The following is a 24,889-nucleotide window of genomic DNA, read 5'->3' as shown; positions in this document are numbered from 1 at the left end:
TGCACAAAAATCTATCAATCTCAGCATTGAGCATATAGTTTGGAGAATGCTTCTCTGTGCGTCAACGCTATTTGCCTCAACCACTCAATCTCACCACTGTCTGGTAAAGAAGTTTCTTCTGAATTTTCTCTTGCATTGATAATGATTATCTTATAGTTATGTGCTCTGGTTTTGGATACCACCCTGTGTGGGAACATTTTCTCTATGCCTACCCTATCAAACCCCTTCATAATTTTCGAGAAATTTATTAGGTCAACTCTCAGCTTTCTCTTTTCTAGAAGTCTCGTGGCATCAGGTCAAATATGCGCAAGGAAACCTCCTGCTGATTATCACTTACCAACCTCCCTCAGCTCATGAATCAGTGCTCCTCCATGTTGAAAACCACTTGGAAGAAGCACCGAGGGTGCGAAGGGCACAGAATACAGTTTCAGTGCGTGACTTCAATGCTCACGATCAAGAGTGGCTTGGTAGCACCACAAGTGACTGAACTGGCTGAGTCCTGAAGGAGATATCTTCCAGACTAGCCCTGCAGCGGGTAGTGAGGGAACCAGCAAGCACCTTGTCCTCACGAATCTACCTGTTGCAGATGCATAAGACCATAAGACATAGGAGCAGAAATTAGGCCATTCGGCCCATCGAATCTGCTCTGCCATTCAATCATGGCTGAAAAGCTTCTCAACCCCATTCTCCTGCCTTCTCCCTGTAACCTTTGATCCCCTTACCAATCAAGAACCTATCTATCTCGGTCTTAAATACACTCAATGACCTGGCCTCCACAGCCTTCTGTGCAATGAATTCCATAGATTCACCACTCTGGCTAAAGAAGTTTCTCCTCATCTCTATTCTAAAAGGTCTTCCCCTTACTCTGAGGCTGTGCCCTCGGGTCCTAGTCTCTCCTACTAATGGAAACATCTTCCCCATGTCCACTCTATCCAGGCCTTTCCAGTATTCTGTAAGTTTCAATCTGATTCCCCCTCATCCTTCTAAACTCCATCGAGTATAGACCCAGAGTCCTCAAACGTTCCTCATATGTTGAGCCTTTCATTCCTGGGATCATTCTCGTGAACCTCCTCTGGACCCTCTCCAAGGCCAGCACATACTTCCTGAGATACGGGGCCCAAAATTGCTCACAATATTCTAAATGTGGTCTAACCAGAGACTTATAAAGCCTCAGCAGCACATCCCTGCTTTTATATTCTAGTCCTCTCGAAATAAATGCCAACATTGCATTTGCCTTCCTAACTACCGACTCAACCTGCAAGTTAACCTTAAGAGAATCCTGGACTAGGACTCCCAAGTCCCTTTGCACTCCAGATTTCTGAATTCTCTCCCCATTTAGAAAATAGTCTATGCCTCTATTCTTCCTACCAAAGTGCATGACCTCACACTTCCCCATGTTGTATTCCATCTGCTGCTTCTTTGCCCATTCTCCTAACCTGTCTAAATCCTTCTGCAGCCTCCCCACCTCCTCAATACTACCTGTCCCTCCACCTATCTTTGTATCATCTACAAACTTAGCCAGAATGCCCTCAGTTCCTTCATCTAGATCATTAATGTATAAAGTGAAAAGTTGTGGTCCCAACACTGACACTTGCGGAACTCCACTAGTCACCGGCTGCATCCTGAGAAGGCCCCACTCTCTGCCTCCTACCAGACAGCATCTGTTCATGATAGTATTGGTAGGAGTGACCACCACACAGTCCTTGAGGAGATCAAGCCCTGTCCTCCCATTGAAGATACCCTGCATCGTGTTGTGTGGCACTACCACCATGCTAAATGGGATAAATTTCAAATAGATCTAGCTACTCAACACTGGGCATCCATGAGGCACTGTGGGCCAACAGCAGCAGCAGAATTGTACTCAATCACAATCTGTAACCTCATGGTCCAGCATATCCCCCACTTTACCATTACCATTAAGCCAAGGTTCAATGCTGGTTTAATAAAGAGTGCAGGAAAGCATGCCAGGAGCAGCACCCAGCATAGCTAAATATGAGGTGGCAACCTTGTGATGTTTAACATGAATGTTACATACCAAACATGATAAGCAGCAAGTGACAGATAGAGCTGAGTGCTCCCACAAGCAACAGATCAGATCTAAGCTCTGCAGTCCTGCCACATCCAGTCATGAATAGTGGTGGACAATTAAGCTCACTGGAGGAGGAGGCTCCACAAGTATCCCCATCTTCAGTGACGGAAGAACCAGGCACATCAGTGCAAAAGATAAGGCTGAAGCATTTGCAACAATCTTCAGCCAGAAGTGCTGAGTGGATGATCCATCTCAGCCCCCTCTGGATATCAAGAAACAACTGAAGGCACTGGATACTGCAAAGACTATGGGCCCTGACAACCTTGCAACAATAGTACTGAAGGTTAATGCTCCAGAAATAGCTGTGCCAGTAAAGCTACAACACTGTCATCTACCCAGCAATGTGGAAAATTTCCCATACATGTCCATACAGAAAAAACAGAATGTGTCCAATCCAGCCAACTACTGCCTGATCAGTCTACTTTCGATCATCAGCAAAGTGATGGAAGGTGTCATCAACAGTGCTATCATGCAGCACTTACTCAACAATAACCCAATAATGCTCAGTTTTGTTTCCACCAGGATTGCTTAGATCCTGACCTCATTACAGTCTTGGTCCAAACATGGACAAAAGAGCTGAAGTCAAGTGGTGAGGTGAGAGTAACTACACTAGATGTCAAGGCAGCATTTGACCACTTGATGTGGCATCAAGGATCCATCTCAAAACTGAAATCAATAGGAATTGAGGAGAAACTTCTTCACTCATTGGAGTCATACCTAGTACAAAGCAAGAGGGTGGTTGTTGGAGGTCAATCATTTCAATTCCAGGACATTACTGCAGGAGTTCTTCAGCTGCTTCATTAATAGCCTTCCTCCATCACAAGGTCAGAAGTGGGAGTGTTTGCTGATGACTGCACGATGTTCAGCACCATTCGTGACTCCTCAGATACTGAAGCAGTCCATGTCCATATGTAACAAGACCTGGACAGCACTCAGGCTTAGATTGGTAAGTGGCAAGTAACATTTGTACCACACAAGTGCCAGGAAATTACCCTCTCAAACAAGAGAGAATCTAGCCATGTCCCATGACATACATGGGCATTACCTTTGCTGAATCCCCCTCAAAATCATCCTGGGGGTTACCACAAACTGAACTGGCCCTGTCATATAAATACTGTGGCTACAAGAGCAGATCAGAGGCTAGGAATCCTGTGGTGAGTAACTCACCTCCTGACTCCCCAAAGCCTGTCCACCATCTACAAGGCACAAGTCAGGAGAGTGATGGAATACTCCCCAATTGCCTGGATGAGCACAGCTTCAACAACACTCAAGAAGCTTGACACCATCCAGGACAAAGCAGCCCACTTGATTGGCACTCCACCTATCATTTTCAACATCACTCCCTCCACCACCGACGCACAGTGGCAGCAGTGTGTACCATCTACAACATGCTCTGTAGCAACTCATCAAGGCTCCTTCGACAGCACCTTCCAAACCCGCAACCTCAACCATCTAGATGGACAAGGGAAGTAGATGTGTGGGAACACCACCATCTCAACCTCCCCTCCAAGCCTTGGAACTATATCGCTTTACCTTCAGTGTCACTGGATCAAAATCCTGGATGCCTCTCCCTAACAGCATTGTGGATGGACCTACATTACATGGACTGCAGTGGTTCAAGAAGGCAGCTCACCACGGATTACAGATGGATAACCCATGCTAGCCTTGCTAGCGGCTTCCTTATCCCACGAAAGAAAAAAAAGCGAAAGGAGTCCTAGCCTGTTCTGTTCTTCCCTGATAGTGATAGCCTCTCAGTTCTGATGTCAACCTTGTAAATCTTTTTTGCCTCTTCACCAGTGACTCTACGGGCAGGATTTTATGTTCCCCTGCCGGCGGGTTTGTAGGCAGGAGCTGACCGTAAAATTTCTCAGATGGCCTTTCCATTGGGCTCCCACCCGCCCTGACTCTGCAAGGACTAGGCTGGCCTGCCTGCCCTTGCCCCATTTGAGGCCCTTAAGTAGCCAACTATTGACCACTTAAGAGCCGTTTCCCACCCAGTCTCAATTTTTAGGCTTGTGGGAGGAGTTCAGGGGCAGGGGGTAAGCCCAAAAATTAATCCTGCTCAGGCTTTGGGGGGGAAAGTGGGGGAGGAGGGGCACCTCTATCGGCAGCAACCTTTTCACATCAGGCTTTTAACCCCACAAGGTCTTGCCCCTGCAGGTGCTTCATCTCCTGGCTCTCCCCAAGCATCTCCACAGACACCTCCACCCACCTCTGCCAAACCGCTGGGCCTCACCCCCACCCTGCCCCATGAACCCCACACTTAACTGGCCTTGGACTCCCAGGACTTAGGGCAGAATTTTCCTGTTGGCGTATGGGGGTGGGCCCCGCACATCTGCGCATAAAACGACGCACGGTATTTCGTTGGGTGGGCACGTGATGATATCCGCTGAGCACCTGCCATGAATTAACTGACCACAAGGCCCTTGACTCACCAATCGACGCCAATTTTTCGGCGCCCATGCAATCTTTAGGTCAGCGCACGGGCGCAACAGGCAGGACACATTAGTATAAACCTCATCCACGGGCGGGATAAGAGGCCTCACTGGGGTTGCGAGTGTGCACAGTCAAGTATTTATTTTTCAAAGTTATTGAAACTTGCCTGTGTGAGCTGTTTTGTCTGGACTGTTAACCTTCAGGTCAGCACACTAAAGTGAGTAATCTTTTCTAGCCCTCCAGATGTCAGGAAGCTTTCCCATAGCCTGGGAATGGGAGTTGAACTCTCCACTGGAGGCAGCTCCTCTGAGGAGGAAGGGAGGGCTAGAAGGGGAGGAGGCCAGGAGTGTACATTCAGCCTCCAAGGGAGCCACCTTTGAGAAGATGGGCGCAGGCACAATGGGCGCGGGGCCAAGAAGTGGACCAAGACAGAAGGGGCTGCAGAAGATGCCACTATCCTGCTGCCAGGATTTACAGGCGGCGAAGCAGCTACCTCAATATGACTGAGGTGCAGTGCCAAAGGAGGCTCCGTCTCTCAAGGGAGACAGTCAACTATATCTGTCAGCTGATTGGGCCTGAGATCTCCGCTGAGTGGGTAGGCACCCCATGCCAGTGGCTCTGAAGGTCACAGCTACCCTCAACTTCTATGCCTCTGGTTCCTTCCAGGGGTCAGTGGGTGATCTTTACGGATTCTCCCAATCAGCTGCCAACACTTGTGTCAAGCAGGTTACAGACACTCTGTTCAGACGGGCGGACATTCATCCACTTCTGTTGGAACGAGGCAAGTCAGGCACAGCCAGCCAGAGGCTTCGCGGCCATTGCTGGCTTCCCCCGTGTCCAGGGTGCTGTAGACTGCACACATATGGCCATCAAGGCGCCAGCAGGTGAGCCCAGTGCCTTCGTCAACAGGAAGGGCTTCCACTCCATGATTGTGCAGATAGTGTGTGAACACAGGATACAGATTCTGCAAGTTTGTGCAAGGTACCCAGGCAGCTCCCACGACATCTACATCCTCAAACATTCCCAGGTGCCGAGGCTCTTCAGTGCTCTGGCTTGGCTGGATGGATGGCTGCTGGGTGACAAGGGCTATGCCCTCAGAAGGTGGCTCATGATGCCTCTCTGCCATCCAAGGGCAGAAGCTGAGCAGTGGTACAATAGAAGTGATGGCACCACAAGGGCTGTGGTAGAGAGAACCATTGGTCTTTTCAAGATGTGCTTCTGATGCCTGAACTGCTCAGGGAGTGCACTCCAGTACCCGCTAGATTGTGTGTCGCTGATAGTGGTTGCATGCTGCACTCTCCACAATCTTGCGCTGGAAAGGGAGGACACAGTGGACGATGAAGTCCAGCAGTGAGTCCAAGGATGAGCACGCACAAGGGAATGCTGAAGGGGTAGATGCTGACCCGGGCATACTCCAGGGAGGCAGGGACACCTGAGAGGCTTTAATCCAATGAACCTTCAGCTAGCTCACCACAGATGGACCTCCAGGACAAGCCTGGGCTGCAGGCTCCATACTCGACACCTAAGTGCAAAATCTGCCAGGTTAGGAGCAATAACTAAGGTCCTTGTTAATAAAGCTGAAAGTACTTATTACGTTTTTGGAAATCATCCACGTGCAGAAAAGAGGCACCCTCAGCCATGGTGACATATCTGAATTTAATATGTCAAGCAAACAAACTTATGCAAGAAAAAAGACAGCAGTGTTACAAATCAGAACAAATCACAAGGGCCTCATCCTGGGCCAACACAAAAAGCCAGTGAAAAACCAGTGGTGTGCCTAAGATGCCTTATGTTTTCTTTTCCGGGTGCTGTGTCTTGGTGCTGCTCCACCGCTCGGAGTAGTATCTGAGACAGCCTGCTGACTTGGGTGCATGGCGCCTCGCCAATCCAGGGCCTCCTGCTCGAACTGGCTAAGAATGGCGATCTGCACATGACCGCCACACACTCTGCTGTGTTATGAGCATTCTTCTCCTGAAAATGAGAGACAAGCCTTGATTTGTGAAAATTGCACATGAACTCTCTTCGCGCACGGCCCAGAGTGGGACATATCAGGGCTCCAGAGCCTCCTCACCCTGCTGCTGCCCAACACTCACACAAAGATGCTCAACCTGTTTCCCATGCCCCCACCTCCTCCTTGGACACATGCTGCCTACATCACATTAGGCACCACATGGGATATCTTCCATAACAAGGAGGAACAAGCACGTGGAGCGCAGAGGGCAGCAGATGGTTCGTTGCCACGCCACCTTGAAGCTCCCCTCCCAGCATCTCATCACCCTGACTTGGACAGGTTCTGCAGTTCAAACACAGCGCCTAGGTGCAGCTTCTCCAGGCTGCCCCCAAACCAGTCATGTGGGACTCTGTGTAACACATGCTGTGGGGGCAAAACACATCTCTTCATCACTCTCTCAGGCTGACCTCGGCATGGGCAATATCTGCTTGCCCACCCAGAGGAGGACAAATGCCGTCAATGATTCAATGCAGTCACTACACTCAGACTTGGGGGGTGGCGGCAGCAGAGGGTAAGCAACCTGCTGGGTTAAGTGACCAATGCCAACATGGTACTCACCCTGCCAGAGTGAGACAAGTCGTTGATGCGTTTGCGACACTGGATCCAGGTGCACTGCACCACATCGCAGGAGCTCACCACCTCCGTCACCTCCTCCCAGGCACATTTCGTCATGCGGGGAGCCTCCTCCTCCCATCCTGGAGAACCAGCACCTCCCGCCGTGCTGCCACCTTCTCGAGGAGGGCAACAAGGCAGTCATCCAAAAAACAGGGGGGGCTCTACCCTCCGGCCTGGCCTGGCCAGATGGCCTACCCTCCGGACTTGCATGAACTTCATTGTCCCTCTGCACAGCCCTTTGCTCAGCCGAGAGCAGCCTTTCTGAGGCTTCCTTTATGCAGGCTGTCAGGTCATCATTGGGCCCGGCGGCCTGAGTGTGCCTGCCGCCACCCACCCACTCCTTAATTGGCCTGCCCGCGTTAAATGACGGCATGGACCCGCGAGCGGTGATCAGATCCATGCCCGCCTGTGCCTGCTCTGCTCCCCCCCCTGGCCAACTAGAAAATTCAGCCTTTAGACTGTGGGGGCTGCTTACAGTCCCAGTCCTGTCTACAGCAGCTTCTGGTGCTGCCGGCCAAGCAGATTGGCCGGATGCTCTCTGAGATGGAACTCCCTCCAGAGTGATGGGTGGAAGTCCTGCCTGAAGCCAATTAACATTTGTTGGAGCATGAAATTGCTGTGGGGCAGGCAGTATCAATGGGGACGTGTTCTCTGGTGACTCTTCAGATGGCAAGAAGGGAAACCCCACTATCTTAAAAGTCCTGACTTATTTCTTTTTTATAATATGGATACGAAAAATTAGCACAATACACTAAATGTGGACTAAGATTTTATTTAAGTTTAACATAACTTCCCTGCTTTTGAACTCTATTCCTCCAGAAATGAACAACAGTGCTTTGCTTGCATCTTGTTCAAATTGTGTTTAATGATTTCTGATTCTATTCTGTTTGTTCTATTTCTTCTATGAAAAGGATTATGACAGTTGTTGTTTTGTGCTGCTACCCTTTGCTGTGTGAAGCTTCCTGTTAAACCCTATTCTGGGTATGACTTATATCTCGACATATTCACCTCAAATAGAAAAGGAAACTGTGTGGGGAAAATAGGCTAATTCTGCCCACTCACTAATGAGCTTAGTTATCATTCTGAACCATCAGTGGAAAGTTTTCACCTTGATTTAAGAGAAAAGGAGGGTTACAGTCAACAGTACCCACTTGGGACTTATGTCTAAACTTGTACTTTCCATAAGTCAGCATCAAAATTACTGGCCCCTCTTAAATCACTTGAAAATCTCAAGAGGGAGCTGGGAGCTGATTAGATGCAGAGAATACTTTAACATATCTGTCGTGATCTCAATACATTCCAAAGTGCTTATTGTTGTTTTGTCGGAAAGTTACAGCCAATATTATCCACAAACAGCAATGAGATAATGCCCGATAATCTGTTCTTTTAACGATGTTGTTTGAGGGATAGATATTGGCCAGGGCCTGGGAGAAAATATCAAGGGATCTTTTATATCCACCTGAGAGGGCAAACATGGAATATTTTCCCCAAGTCCCTGGCATGGGACTTGACCTCATGACCTTCTGACTTAAAGGTTGAGAGCGCTACACAGTGAGCCATGCCTGATAGTGGCCTTATTATAACAAACACTAGACCTGGTGCTGCTGTTAACATATTCTGGGCTATAGCACTAATGTGTAAGTCTCCTGCTGAGTTTTCCCATTGTTTTCTGTTTCTGCATAATTCTTCTGTATTTTATCTTTATTTACATCAGCGAATATTTGTCTCAACCTGCATTTAAGCTAAAACAAAAACAGAATTACCTGGAAAAACTCAGCAGGTCTGGCAGCGTCGGCGGAGAAGAAAAGAGTTGACGTTTCGAGTCCTCACTTTTCTTCTCCGCCAATGCTGCCAGACCTGATGAGTTTTTCCAGGTAATTCTGTTTTTGTTTTGTATTTCCAGCATCCGCAGTTTTTTTGTTTTTATCTCTGCATTTAAGCTAGCTGCCCATTTGATTCCTGCACCACAGCAGGAGTCCCATTTATTGGGCAATTATCCCATGTCAAGGAGCTCCCTGAAGTGCCAGCTTGAGCACCTGTTTACCCAGAAATGTTATCAAGATTACTCTCAAGGTTGCACCTCTGCCAGCTGTTTTTGGAACAGCATTGTCCATGTTTGTGGATGTGAATCAAGTCCACGTCAATGCCACAGGCCAATAATGAAAAGGATATGATGGCTGGAGACACTCAAGACAGCCTAAAGGGAACAGACATCTGGCCGTCGCTCCAAATGCGTGAAGCTTTACAATTATATTCCTTGGGGGAACAGGTGAACAGCTTTTGGTTGTGACAACAAGGAAGGCATTCAAACATGTTCAGATCAGGTAAAACAATCTGTCAAAACAGAATTTCTTTACAAATACTTAAAAATAACCCATGCACCAGCTTAAATTCAATGTCTGAAAGCCTCTCCAAACAAAGATTTATATCAAAATTACAACACAGAACCAGACTGATCCACCTGACCAGTCAGTGTTGGTGTTTATCCTTCACATGAACAGCATCCCAATCCCCTGATCTCACCCAGTTTCCAAATCTCTTTCTTTCCCTTTCTTTTAAACACCTATCTAGCCTATTCTTGACCTGGGCCCTGATTTGCCCTAATGCTCATTGGTGCTGGAAAATTACATTGTTCATCAGCACACAAGCTTCCTTAGTAAGCTCCATACAAAGTGGTGTAAATTTTGATGTAACTACATTCATAAAGCATAGTCAGTGGCTCAGGCTCCAGGCTACAGAAAGTGGTACAGCCTCCATAAAGCCTGCATTTTTATTCAAAGCACCTGTGGTCAGTGAGGTAGGGCTGCAGGGATTCCTTCCTTGACCTAATGCAGCTTACCCGCTTTAGGACACCTCCCACCCTCTTCAGTGTCCCTCGGCGGAGTCGTGAAGCAGCCACAAGCCAGCTATGCCGATGGCACATTATGATAGGGCAGCATCTCGCCAAGGCGCAGTGAATCTTCCTCCTGGGAAGACAAGATGATGGGGTTGGGAAGGGGGAAGGCAGGCGTTTGAGGTGGGGGGTGGGGTTCCGTGCAGCAAGCTGTCCATGAATGCCAGCTTGCTGGGGAATAGGGGGAGGGGCAGTGATCATAGCACTCATTGCCAACACCTTCTGCCAAGCTGCCTTATTCCCCTTGCTTTCATGGGCTGGTGAAGGGCAATATGCCCATGGGAGTGCAACACTGTAGGTTTTAGAGACATTAACATAAAAAGCCTGATCTAATGTGCATTACGGGAAAATGGAGTTAGCTTGAGAAAATATTGATATTCAGATCGTGAATGATAAAACACTTCACAAAATCAATTAGTCAGAATATAGCAAGATAGGGAGGAAGGAAAGGGTTTTATCTGTTCTAACCACGATAAGCCCCAAAAAGAGTGTATAAGATATAGAGTAGATTATAAATATTCCCACCCTCAATGATGGGGGAGCCCAGCACAACAGTGCAAAAGAGAAAGCTGAAGCATTTGCAGTGATCCGCAGCCAGAAGTAATGAGTGGGTGATCCATCTTGCCCTCCACCTGAGGTCCCCAGCATCACAGATGCCAGTCTTCAGCCAATTCAATTGGCACTGGATACTGCAAAGGTTATGAGCTCTGACAACATTCCAGCAAAGTACTGAAGCTCCAGAACTGGCTGCGTCCTTAGCCAGGCTGTCCCAGTACAACTACAACACTGGCATTTACCTGGCATTGCCCAGGTATGTTCTGTCCATAAAAAGGAGGACAAATCCAACCCAGCCAATTATTGCCCCATCTGTCTACTCTTGATCATCAGCAAAAAGCTGAAAGGTGTCATCGACAGTGTTATCAAGCAGCACTAACTCAGAAATAACCTGCTCACACACACACATTTTGAGTTCTACCAGGGCCACTCAGCTCCTGACCTCATTAAAGCCTTGGTCAAGCAAGGACAAAAGAGCTGAATTCAAGAGGTGAAGTGAAAGAGACTGCCGTTGACATCAAGGCAGCATTTGAGGAGTACGGCATCAAGGAGCCTTACTAAGAAGAGGGGAGAGTGCGAGACGAGGACCCCGAGTCAGGCAGTCAGCAGCACCTAGAGGAAAGTGTGAGAGGAGGACCCTGGGACAGGCAGTCAGCTGCACCTAGAGCAGAGTGCGAGAGAAGGACTCTGGGACAGGCAGTCAGCTGCAACTAGAGGAAAGTGCGAGAGGAGAACCCTGGGACAGGCAGTCAGCAGCACCTAGAGCAGAGTGCGAGAGGAGGACTCTGCGACAGGCAGTCAGCAGCAACTAGAGCAGAGTGCAAGAGGAGGACCTTGGGACAGGCGGTCAGCAGCACCTAGAGGAGAGTGAGAGAGGAGGACCCTGGGACAGGCAGTCAGCAGCACCTAGAGGAGTGTGTGAAAGGAGGACTCTGCGACAGGCAGTCAAGCAGCACCTAGAGGAGAGTACAAGAGGAGGACTCTGCGACAGGCAGTCAGCAGCAACTAGAGGAGAGTGCAGGAGGAGGAACCTGGGACAGGTAGTCAGCAGCACCGAGAGGAGAGTGTGAGAGGAGGACCCTGGGACAGGCAGTCAGCAGCATCTAGAAGAGAGTGCAAGAGCGGGGAGAGACTTAATTTTAAAAAGAGCGCATGAGACCAGTGGCGGAGTGAAGTCATGAACCACAATGCGTTCTGGGAAAGCAGCTGATTGGTGAATAGAATTGGTGAGTATTTCTAGTCTTTAAAGTAAAAGTAAGGTCTTTGGTTTGGGTGTTCAGGTCTCTAGTCTTCTTTTCTCTTTTTCTTAAAAATAGCTTGTTGAGTATAAGATTGATACTGGTGTTAAAAAAATAATTACAATAAAGTGTAAAGAGTGGGGGATTCTTCAAGTGGAAAGAGCAGGGATACAACAGTAATTTTTTTTCATTCATTCATGGGATGTGGGCTTCGCTGGCTGGCCAGCACTTATTGCCCATCCCCAGTTGCCCTTGAGAAGGTGGTGGTGAACTGCCTTCCAGAACCACTGCAGTGCCTGTGGTGTAGGTGCACCCATAGTGCTGCTTTTAATTAATTAATAAATTAAATAAAATATGATAGCGATGGCAGGACGGGTGATGTGTTGCTGCTGCAGCATGTGGGTATGCTGGACACCAAGGTGGTCCACAGCGAACACATCTGTGCCAGGTGTTTGCAGCTTGAGGAACTTGGGATCTGAGTTAAGGAGCTGGAGTCCGAGCTGCAGACATTGTGCCATGTCAGGGAGGGGGAAAGTTACCTGGACACTTTGCTTCAGGAGGCGGTCACACCTTCAGATTAGGTAATTCAAATTTGGTCCATGATTAGGGACAGGAGGGTGTGACTGCAGGTGAAGCAGGATTGGGGACCCAGTGGGTAGCGTTTGAGGAGCCTCGGCTCCTGCAACTGTCCAACAGTTACAAGCTGTGTGGATGAGAGCAGGGACTACGGGGAGGATGAGTAAACTGACTACAGAACTGTGGCACAGGGAGCCAATTAAGTAGGGGAAGGAAATAGGAACGTAGTAGTGGTAAGGGACAGTATAATTAGGGGGATAGATGCTGTTCTCTGCAGCCGTGAGTGTGAGCCCCAAAGGCTTTGCTGCCTGCCTGGTGCCAGGGTTAAGGGCATCTCCTCAGGGCTGGAGAGGAACTTGGAGTGAGAGGGGAGTGATCCAGTTGTCATCGTCCACATTGGTACCAATGACATTAATAGGTCTGGAAAGGAGGTTCTGCTGAAAGAATTTGAACAGTTAGGAGCTAAACTGAAAAACAGAACCTTCAAGGTAATAATTGCGGGATTAGTACCTGAGCCACGGGCAAACTGGCATAGGGAAAATAAAGTAAAGGAGTTAAATGTGCGGCTCAAAGATTGTTGTGAGAGGAATGGGTTTCATTTCATGGGGCACTGGCACCAATAATGGGGTAGAAGGAAGCTGTTCTGGTGGGACGAGCTTCACTTGAACCCTGCTGGGACCAGTGTCCTGGTGAATCAAATAACTAGGGCTGTAGAGAGGGCTTTGAACTAAATAGAGGGAGGGGGACGGTTCTGGAAAGGGGATATGTGGGCTTACAAAGCAAAAGGATATGGCAGCCTTGCAGGGCAGCCATTTAGGTAATGATTCCCAGAGTGTGACAGGAAGGGACAGAGTGTACAAACATAAAAAACAGCAGCAAATACAGTCAAAGGGGGAAAAAATGGTAAAAAGGCAAAATTAATGGCTCCTTATTTAAATGCACATAGTACTTGGAACAAAATAAATGAACTAACGGCACAGAGAGTAATGGGTATGATCTTATAGCCACTATGGAGGCAAGGTTATAAGGAGATCAAAGCTGGGAACTAATGTTCATGGCTATGTGAATTTTCAAACGGACAGGCAGCAAGGAAAGGGTGGTGGGGTAGCTTTGTTAGTACAGGCTGGAATAAGTACGATAGCAAGAAATGATCTTGGATCAGAAGATGTAAAATCCATATGGCTGGAGGTAAGAAATAACAAGGGGACGAAGACACTGGTGGGAGTAGTCCATAGGTCCATAACAATAGTTATACAGTAGGACAGGGAATAAATCGGGAGGTAATGAGGGCATGTAAACAAAGGCAGTATATTAATCATGGGTGACTTAAATCTTCGTGTAGATTGGGAAATTCAAATCGGCAGATGTCGCCACAAGCAAGAATCCATAGGGTGTACTTGGGACAGTTTCCTAGAACAATATGTTGTGGATCCAACCAGTGATCAGGATATTTTGGATTTGGTAATGTGTAATGAGGCAAGTTAATAAATGATCTGAGTAAAGGTTCCCCTCGGAAACAATGACATAACATGGCATTCAGTTTGAGAGTGAGAAACTTGGGTTGGAAACAACTGCACCGAACTTAAATAAGGATAATTACAGAGGAACGAGGGCAGGGTTGGCTGGAGTGGACTGGGATAGGATCTTAGCAGAAAAGACGGTTTTCTGCTAAGACGAAAACAACGGCAGACGTTTAAGAAAATAGTTCATGATTCACAACAAAGATATGTCCCTGTGACGAAGAAGGATTCTAGGAAGGGGATAAAGTAACCATGGTTAACCAAGGAAGTTAAGGATAGTATTAAATTGAAAGGAAAAACATATAATGTGGCAAAGATTAGTGGTAAACCAGAGGACTAGGGAAGTTTTAAAAATCAACAAATGATGATAAAAAAAACAGTGGGAGAAAATAAACTTTGAGATTAACTGTCAAGTAATATAAAAGCAGACAGTAAGAGCTTCTTTAATTATATAAAAAGGAAGCGAGAGGCTAAAGTGAACATTGGCCCCTTAGAGAATGAGGCTGGGGAAATAATAATGGGGAACTAGGAAATGGCAGAGGAGTTGAATAAATAGTTTGCATCAGTCTTCATAGTAGAAGACACAATAGCATTCCAAAACTACTAAATAATCAAGGGGAAAAAGTTGTGTGTGGGTGGGTGGGTTGGTGGGGTGGGGGCGGGGGTGGGGGCGGGGGGGGGGGGGTTGCCGGTGTGGAGAATAAATACAATAACTATCACTAGAGAAAAAGTACTACACAAACTAATGGGGCTAAAGGCCAATAAGTCACCTGGACCTGATGGGTTGCATCCAAGGATATGAAAGAAAGTAGCTAAAGAGATATTGGATGCACTGGTAATAATCTTCTAAGAATCCTTAGATTCTGGAAAAGTCCCAGAGGATTGGAAAACTGCCATTGTAACACCCTTATTAAAAAAGGGGAGACAGAAAAGAGGTAACTATAGGCCAGTTAGCTTAATATCTGTCATTGGGAAAATGTCAGAGTCTATTATAAAGGATGTGATAGCAGAGCATTTAGAAATACATAATATAATCAAGCAGAGTCAGCATGGCTTCATGAAGGGGAAATCATGCCTAACAAATTTATTAGAATTCTTTGAGGAGGTAACAAGCAAGATAGATAAAGGGGAAACCATTTGATGTAATATATTTGGATTTCCAAAAGGTGTTTGATAAGGCTACTCAATAACATAAGAACCCATGGTGTTGGGGGTAGTACATTAGCATGGATAGAGGATTGGCTAACTAATGGAGGACAGGGAGTTCGGATAAGGGGGTACATTTTCAGGATGGCAAACCTATAACTAATGGAGTGCCACAGGGATCAGTGCTGGGCCACAGTTATTTGCAATATATATTAATGACTTGAATGAGGGAAGTGAATGTACTATCGCCAAGTTTGCGGATGACACAAAAATAGGTGGGAAGGCAAGTGGTGAGGATGACAGAGTCTACAGAGGGGTATAAATAGGTCAAGTGAGTGGGCAAAAACATGGCAGATGGAATATAATATGGGAAAATGTGAGGTTATGCACTTTGGCTAGAAGAATAGAGGAGCTGAATATGATTTAAATGGAGAAAGACTGAAGAAATCTGTGGCATAGAGGAATTTGGAGTCCATGTGCATGAATCACAAAAAGCTAATATACAGGTTCAGCAGGTAATAGGGAAGGCAAATGGAATGTTGGCCTTTATTTCAAAGGGAATGGAGCATAAAAATAGAAAAATCTTGTGAAAAGTATACAAGGCACTAGTTAGACCACACCTAGAATATTGTGAACAGTTTTGGTCCCTTTATCTAAGGGGATTCCCTAAGCTGAGAGTGCGCTCTTTCACGTGTGCACATGAAAGAGTGCGCTCATCTCGCTGAGGCTTAGGGAGATCGGCGCAAAATTTAAAAAAGTTAATTGTAGAAAAATAAAATTTCCCTGACATGTCCCCTCATGTGACACTGTCACAAGTTGAGACATGTCCATCACTTTTAATTAAACTTTTATTAAATTTTTAAAAACCTACATGAAACCTCATCCCGCTCATGGATGTGGTTTCATGTTTTTTCTGAAGCCCACCAGGGCTCCCGGCCTGCCCGCCAAACTTAAGGTTGGACGGGCAGGTCCTTTAACTAGTTCAATTACTTTTTAAATGGCCTCAATTGGTCATTGATAGGTCAGCGGGCGCACAGCTGATTCGGCTGCGCCCCCGCCAACCTGAAAATTGAAACGACATGGGGTGAAGTTGGGAGTTTCACCTGACGTCATCCCGCGTCATTTTATGCATTGGCGAGCAGGCCCTGCCCCCGATCGCCGACCTCAATATCCTGCCCATATAGGGGGGCTTGACAGGGTAGATGCTGAGACATTGTTTCCCCTTTGTGGGAGAGTCTAGGACCAGAAGGCATAATTTCAGAGTAAGGGGGCACCTACTTAAAACAGAGATGAGGAGGAATTTCTTTTCTTCAAACTGCGGAATTCTTTACTGCAGAGGGCTGTAGAAGCTGGGTTGTTAAGTATATTCAAGACTGAGATAGGCAGATTTTTAATTAGTAAGGGAATCAAGGGTTATGGGGTAACAGCAGGAAATGGAGCTGAGAATTATCAGATCAGCCATGACCTCATTGAGTGCTGGAGCAGACTCGATGGGCCAGATGGCCTATTTCTGCTCCTACGTCTTATGATCTTAGCGAAATGGAAGTCAAAGGGAATCAGGGGGAAAACTCTCTGCTGGTTGGAATCGTACCTAGCACAACGGAAGATAATTGTGTTTGTTGGAGGTCAATCATTCAAGTCCCACAGTACATCACTGCAGGAGTTCCTCAGGGTAATGTCTCAGGCCCAACCATCTTCAGCTGCTTCATCAATGACCTTCCTTCCATCATAAGCTCAGGGGTGGGGAGGTTCGCTGATGATTGCACAATATTCAGCACCATTCGTGACTCCTCAGATACTGAAGGAGTCTGTGCCCAAATGAACAAGACTTGGACAACTTTCAGATTTGGGTTGATAAGTGGCAAGTTCCATTTACACTACACAAGTGCCAGGCAATGACCATCTCCAATAACAGTGAATCCAATCATCTCCCCGTGACATTCAATGGCATTATCATCGCTGAATCCCCCAGTATCAACATCCTGGGGGGTTACCATTGACCAGAAACTGAACTGGACTAGCCCCATAAATACTGTGGCTGCAAGAGCAGGTCAGAAGCTAGGAATCCTGCAGCGAGTAACTCATTTCCTGGCTCCCCAAAGCCTGTCCACTATCTACAAGGCACAAGTCAGGTGTGTGATGGAATACACCCAACTTGCCTGGATGAATGCAGCTCCAACAACACTCAAGAAGCCCAACACCATCCAGGACAAAGCAGCCTGCTTGATTGGCACCACATCCACAAACATTCACTCCCTCCACCACCGAACAGTGGCATCAGTGTGTACCATCTATAAGATGCACTGCAGGAATTCACCAAGCTTCCTTAGACAGCATCTTCCAAACCCGACCACTACCATCTAGAAGGACAAGGGCAGCAGATAGATGTGAACACTACCACCTGGAAGTTCCCCTCCAAGCCAGTTACCATCCTGACTTGGCAATATATTGCCATTCCTTCACTGTCGTTGGGTCAAAAACCTGGCACTCCCTCCCTAACAGCACTGTGGGTGTACCTACACCACATAGACTGCAGCTGGTAAAGAAGGCAGCTCACCACCACCTTCTCAAGGACAATTAGGGATGGGTAATAAATGCTGGCCTGGCTAAAGATGCCCACATTCCGTAAAATAATAAGTTAAAAAAAGTTATGATTATATATATTGTAAGCCAAGCTTCTGGAGACCACACATGTATACAATAAACAGTTTACTGCGTGAAACAGAAGAATGCTGAGAGTTGTCAATTAGAGCAGATCAGACTACACCCTGCTTGGTGATAAAGCTAGACCTCAGTTCCCTAACAAGAGTGCAGACTATAGCTTACCTTGTTAGAATCCTGGATGATTTTCACATTCTCAGCTCCAAACTTGTCACTGTATAGTTTGAGAAGTCTCTCAGATATTTCAGGCAGCCTGGTCAGCTTGGGCTCCTTGTAGATGTATTCTTTTCCATCTTCCTCTTCAAAGAAACTCTATGATAAAAACACCCAAAAAGATCAAGAGTTTACAGTTATGGCCTCCCTACCTAAGGAAGGATACATTTGCCTTAGAGGAAGTACAATGAAGATTCATCAAACTGGCATGAGAGGGTGGAGGAAGGGTTGAGTAGGAAGGCCTATATTTTCTGGAGTTTAGAAGAATGAGAGATGATCTCTGAAAGATATAAAATTCTTAGAGAGCTTAACAGGGTAGATGCTGAGAGGTTGTTTCACAGTGAACACAATGGCACAGCGTCAGGATAAGTCGTTAATCATTTAGGACTGAGATGAGGAGAAATTATTGCACCCAGGGGGTTGTGAATCTAGAATTCTCTGCTCCAGAGATTTGGATACTAAGGGAATTAAGGGATAGTGGAATTGATGTAGAAGATCAGCCACGATCATATGACCCACTCGTGCTCCTATTTCTTATGCTCTTATGTTAATGACCCTGCATCTTTCTTGATTTCCAGTTATAGTTAACGATGGAATTGGTGCATCCTAAACATTCATTGTTGGGACCTGAATGGTAGATACACCAGTCGACATGTTTAGCATTTCCTTCCCCAGCACAGATACATTGTACGTAAGTGAACTTTTAGTGAACATTACACATTGACACTCATTTTCCATCGAAACATTGCAGAAAGCTGAATCCACAAATGTACCCACATAGCCAGGTGCTGGAGAATGCAGTGCCCAGGTTGTACATTTTTCACTTGTTCTGGGTGCTCTAAATAAGATATTTACTTGCAGTGTGATCTGTGGCTTTGAATCAGAGAATTGCAGGTTCAAGTAGCTGCTCCAGAGACTTGCTGACAACAAAACTAAGTTGACATAACAGTGCATACTGAGGAAGTGCTGCACTGTCAAAGGTGCCATCTTTTGGATGAGGTTTAAAATGGAGACCCCATCTATCCTCTCAGGTGGATGCACAAGGTTCCATGGCACTATTTGAAGAATGGCAGGGGAGTGCTACCAGTGCCCTGGCCAATATTTAATCCTCTATCAACATCACAAAAACACATTATCTGCTTATTGTTACGAACATTGCTGTTCGTAGGAGCAACTGGCCGCCACATTTGCTACATTACAGCAGTGATTATATTTCAAAAGTGCTTCATTGGCTGTAAAACTAACTGACCTACATTGATAGCTGGCTAAAAAACGCCAGGATTTTAAAATTCTCATCCTTGTTTTCAAATGCCTCCATGGCCTATCTCTGTAATCTCCTCCAGCCCCATGGTCCTTTGAAATATATGCACTCCTCTAATTCCAGTCTCTTGAGCATTCTCAATTTTAGCCACTCCAACACTGGTGGCTGTGCCTTCAGTTGCCTGGTCCCAAACTCTGGAATTCCCTCCCTAAATCTCTCCGCCTCACTGTTTTCCTTTAAGACACTCCTTAAAACCTCTCTCTTTGAACAAACTTCTGTCATTGGCCCTAACATCTCTTTATGTGGTTCGGTGCAATATTTTGTCTCATAATGATCCTGTGAAGCGCCTTGGGGTGTTTTTATTACATTAAAGGTGCTATATAAATGCAAATTGCTGTTATAAAGCACTTTGGAATGCTCTGAGATTGAGAAAAATTCCACAGTTGGGTACAATCCCTTTAAGTGTGCAGGCATCCATCTTGCATCATACCACTCACCTGACCATAAAAAGCTACTCGGAAAAATGTTCCCAGCAGTCTCCGCCCCGTGTGAAGGACATGAATTATTTTCTTATAAGCTTCATTCAGTGTGTTATATATGAAAGCAAGTTTCTAAAATAAAGAGAGACAAGAACTTATGAACAGGTTCATACAAGACACTGGATAAGTGGTTTATAAATCTGGCACTGAGACAGACCACGGATTACTCTGCACAGATACAAGCCAAACATATTATGTAAAAGCTGAGAATGCCAAAGATTCAAACTTAGACATTTAGGACTGGAATTCCCCGATCTGACAGGTGTTGAAGTGTGTCGGGCGGGCTTTAAAAACACTGGGTAGGACCTGCGACCAGGACTCCTGATCCCATTCCTGACATTGGTGCAGGAGAAATGAGTGGGCTAGGAGCCTGCACACTGATGTCTGGACATTGCACAAGTGGACATTTCAGACTTTCCCCCAATTTTCTTGGAACCAAGTCAGTTTTGGCAGGCAATGTGAATTATACTAGTTCAGAGGTGTGGTGGACCATGGGTGAAGAATGGTTTGGAGGTTGGAGCTGTATGAAAGATAAGTAGAAAAGGTTTGCCTACTTCACATATCATAATGAAATGCTGTAGCATAAGTTATACCTGTTTTCAATATCGTGAGTGATCAAAACGTAACTGACCATTCAATAATGTGGTTGCCAGGTTGTTAGTTCTGATAACTGGCAAGTTGTCAAGGGAAAGAACAGCATTGGAAAAGTGGTAAGTCTTAACCTGCACCAGAGTACATTATCCATAGATAAAATGTACTATTCTGCATTGTACAGTAGGGAATTCCAGATGTCATTGTGTGGCGTCTCCCCATTGTTTTCATTTTCTCTTCAAGTCATCTGTTGGATGAGCTTCCATCTGTGTTCAAAGTCTCTAATGGATTCTGCTCAGGAGGGTTTGTTGACATAGTTGTTCAGTGGACTATAATTATGAATGCTTGGCTGCCTTCCAAACTACTAATGATTCTGCTCAGCAAGGGTTGTTGACAGTTGTCAAGGGGAATGTGAGCTTGTTCATTTTGAAAGATTTATGAATTTTAAGAAAATAATGTGTTTTAAATGGATGTTCAGGTAATTTCTATTTATTTGACAGATCTGTGAACTTCCACATGTTATTATAGGACTTGTGACTTCTATTTTTAATGGGTACTGGGTGAGTGATTTGGGGGAGTATTTTGTGTGGTAAGGGGGTGAGTAGGGGTATGGGGGAAAGTTGGGGTGATGGGCATGAGGGAGGTAAGGGGGCAAGATGATGAAGATTTAGGGAGCCTTACATTTATCTCTAGAACTGGGCCAATGTCTCAGTGAAGGAAGGTGGGCCTTTTAACCAGGCCATGTGGGCATTGGCCCACCTCCACCTCTACTTCACGCCTGCTGCAACTCTACCAATTGAAAATAGTGTTGATGGCTACTGCTGCTCAGGAGGAGGGAATCACCATGTCAGGTAATCTCCTGACTCCCATATCAAAGATGATAATTTGCTCTATATATTTCGTCAGCACACCGAGATTGGGGATTGGTAACAGTTACCTCATCAGAAAGTCTTGAAATATAGAGGAAAGCCTTGGGTTAGCATCAGAGTCTTAAGACAAATCCTTACTAATCATTAGTGGTTTGCTGGGGAGGGTTTTACTGAAGACCTGAACATTGCCAAAATATCTCAGAGGGAAAGGAGGACATGTGGACGAGATTACGTATCCTGCTAAGCACACACATCTCAAGAGTTTACCCACCAGATTGGAGGGGTTATAAGATTCTTAGAGCTGTGGGCACCAAGGACACTGAGGGCCCCTCTGCACCCTCACATGACACTGCCTTTGATCTATGCCTCATCCCCTCTGACAATCGATTTGAATGCTGCAATAATTGAATCCAGCAGCTCATTGCATATGTTCCATGATACATTTTACCAGGGATCTCATAATTGCACAGAGCCTTGGGTGAGGGTCTATATTTCTGCGCATCCCCCTAATGGTCTTTATTTGACTGGATCCCAGAGCCGAAGGGCCTATTTTAGCTGGATCCCCTGGGGCTGGGTCCCATGCTTGGCTCTCCTGGGAGTGGGCCCTATACTTGGCTGGATCCCTGGAAGACATGACTGTGCTTGGCTGGAATCTTTTGTCAACTATCAGTTGTGTTTAATTATATGCAGGTAGAGGGTATTAATGGGATTTTCATTTGAGCAGGTATAAAAAGACATACTGAAACTATGTGGTTGAGTTAGCAGGTGTATATTTGCAATGTTTCACTCTGTAAATAAATTTTAGTTTGAGTAAAGATTGGCTCCAGTTCTCTCTTGATATAGCAGCTCTGGGGGTAGGGCCTATTTTTGGCTTGATCAGCTGGAGGAGAGGGGCTTATATTTACATCTTTCCTCATTATAGATCAATTTGGAATTAAACAAAATGGACCAGATTTTTGTGAAGGAGACGTGAAGCGGGAGTCGGGGGAGTTCCTATTTAGTAAACCCTTCTCCATTAAGGAGGCCCCCGCCCACTATATTTTAGAACTGGGGAGGTGGGGTCAGGATGGAGTTGGGTCCGCTGCCTCCAGAGATAGGCCCAAGGTGGCAACGGAGGTGGGTGGGTGGTGAGGCTGTCAGTTTAGAATGTCTACCTTCATTTACTAGGACATTAACCCAGTTATAATCATGATTGTCAGGTCCTCAAGCCTTCAACTTCCCATGCACTCCATGTCCTTTCATATCCCCATGCTCTTCCATTCTCTCCCATATCGCCCATGCCCCTTCCATGTCCCCTTATATCCCTCATTCTCCCAGTATTCACTATGAATCAATGTCTAGCAAGTCTTTGAATTGATACTGAAACTGACAGCATGAGCAGATGCTTTGAAAAAATCCTTTGAAAAGAGAAGTTCAGATTACAACTCCTTCAAAGTATCAATCAACTACGGCCAAATTTTCAAAAGCTTTTATCCACTTTGGACCACTTAATTTTGTGTAAATTAACAGACAAGCAGTAAAAAACTTCAAAGAATAACTTACTACTATGTAATATGGATGCCAATCAAACAATGGTTGCACTCACTTCTGCAACTGTGTCAACATTCCCTGCCGAGCCAAGTGGATTAGTCATAATAAGGCTACTGGCAACTGTACCCACAGTTGACATGGCCTCATTATGAATGCTTGGCTGAGCTCCAAGCGTGTCTAATCCACTTAGCTCAGCAGGCAATATTAACACTGCTATAAGAGGAGTGCAAGCTTTGTTTGACTGACATTTCTGTTGTAATTGCTTATTTTTTGTTGATGTATTTTTTCAATGCTTATATGTTTATTTATTCAAGATTGCACGGTTGCAGTGGATAAAAGTGTCTTACCTTGATACTATGAATGTCTATGAGTGATTGATTGAAAGCTTGATGAGAAGCTAAGAGGGGCAATGTATTTCAATGGAAATGTCAAATGGCTGTTCTTTTTAGTTTCTTAAATTTGGACTGTGACCCCCATAGTTCCTGACGCCTCTGAGAAGTTGTAAACTATGTCTACTAACAGAATGGGGTCTGATTCCATCAAAATTATGGGTCTTTGAACTGCCCATCCCTGCAATGGAGGGGCAAGGGTGGGACTGTTGCTCGTGGGCTCACTCCTTGCACCCTTATCTCACACTGGTAAAAATAGCTGGAAACAGAAATGGGGATGTGAATCCTAGAATTGGGTTCTGCCTGGCATTTTTTAAGGCCTCTCTATGCAGCCCAACTCCACAAAGTCTGAGCCAATGACTTTCCAGTCATTGTTGCCAGTCAGTGGAAATTGAATGAAATACATTGATAGTGTTGCACATCAGCAGGAAGCCCTGTTACCAGGACTCTCCCAGGTTTAGCTCTTCTAAACGAACAGCAGACACATACCTCAAATTCTCTCCGTTTCTCATAGATAGGAATGATGAACTTGTAAATCACTGCCATTAACTCATAGCGTTCTGCATTCCACAGCCCGTCTGCACACTTCTCCAATAGCTCCACAAGCACATCCTGCAGAGAACATTGAATATTAATCATTCAACCACAGAGGCAGCCGAGTATTCCAACAAAACCAAACCTGTGCTGAATCTAACTATAACTAAACTAACTTTGCTGACGTTTTGGGAGTTGCAGGGTTAGATCTTTTAATATCTACTAAATTAAAAAGGACTTGTACCTTTCATGACTTCAGGATGTCCTAAAGCACTTTAACAGCTAATGAAGTACTTTTGAATTAAATCATCGTTGTCACATAGAAACAATAAGACAACCAATATGCACACAGCAAGGTCTCACAAAGAGTGATTTTTTAATGGCCAGATAATCTGTTTCAGTGATTTGGTTGAGGGATAAATATTGGTGAAGACACCAGGAGAACACTGCTACTGCTTCTGAAATAATACTGTGGGATCTTTTACATCCGCACGAGAGAACAGATGAGGATTTGGTTTAATACCATGGTTTGACAGGCCTGACAGTGCCGCACTCCCTCAGTAGTGGAGTATTAGCCTGGGTTTGAATTGTGAACATCTATTTGGAGCTCAGATGTCTGCCACCATCCACTCCCCACAGTCCTAGTCTTCTAAAACATTGGCATGGGATGTGCACTTCGTCACTTCTTGTGATTATGGTTTAGACTGTTTCCCTAGTTTTTGTGTTAACAGTGAGAAGGCAGTTTGCTGCACCTATGATGAACTGAGACTGTGCACCGTTAACACCCATTTTGCTGCAGGGCTAATAATTAACAAGCGATTAACATCAGGGAGGCACAAGAGGCCAAAAAAATCACAGAGTCAGAATCTCATCTCAGGATCAATTATGACACCAAGGTTGCAAACAGCCTTCAGCCTCAGGCAGCGGGGGAAAATGGAGTCAGCGGCTAGGGGGCACAGTTTGTGGCGGGCACCAAAGGCAATGGCTTCAGTCTTCACAATATTTAGTCGGAGGTGAGCCACGGCAGGACTGGAGTTGGGCAATGTTAGGGAGGTGAGAAACTAGGTGTGGAAGTTGCAGCCACCTGAAGCCAATGTTTAAAAACACAATTTCACTGTTTAGTTAGAATCACACATATGAAAACCAAATATGATCCAGAAGATTTACTAAACTGATAGAGGACAGAACCACTGCTTCCATCACAGTGGGAAATGATACCACAG

The 24,889-nt window shown here is 45.7% G+C and overlaps 1 protein-coding gene across 3 annotated transcripts in view; it reads right to left on the bottom strand.

The window, feature by feature from the left end:
• Window positions 1-24,889, bottom strand: part of dock11 (dedicator of cytokinesis 11) — a 274,194-nt gene that overhangs the window by 31,122 nt on the left and 218,183 nt on the right. For 2 of the 3 annotated variants that reach the window (XM_041195295.1, XM_041195296.1), the window contains 3 exons: window positions 23,622-23,744; window positions 19,712-19,825; window positions 17,906-18,052 (listed from right to left, as the gene is read on the bottom strand). In XM_041195295.1, coding sequence (XP_041051229.1) covers window positions 17,906-18,052; window positions 19,712-19,825; window positions 23,622-23,744 — 384 coding nt within the window. Of the gene's footprint in view, window positions 1-6,167; window positions 6,497-17,905; window positions 18,053-19,711; window positions 19,826-23,621; window positions 23,745-24,889 lie in introns of those variants that run through there. The other variant, XM_041195297.1, reaches the window with a different exon arrangement.

Source organism: Carcharodon carcharias, chromosome 9, assembly GCF_017639515.1.
Source record: "Carcharodon carcharias isolate sCarCar2 chromosome 9, sCarCar2.pri, whole genome shotgun sequence".
Taxonomy (NCBI): domain Eukaryota; kingdom Metazoa; phylum Chordata; class Chondrichthyes; order Lamniformes; family Lamnidae; genus Carcharodon; species Carcharodon carcharias.
Note: the sequence above shows the minus strand (reverse complement) of the source record. Positions and strands in the feature narration are given on the sequence as shown.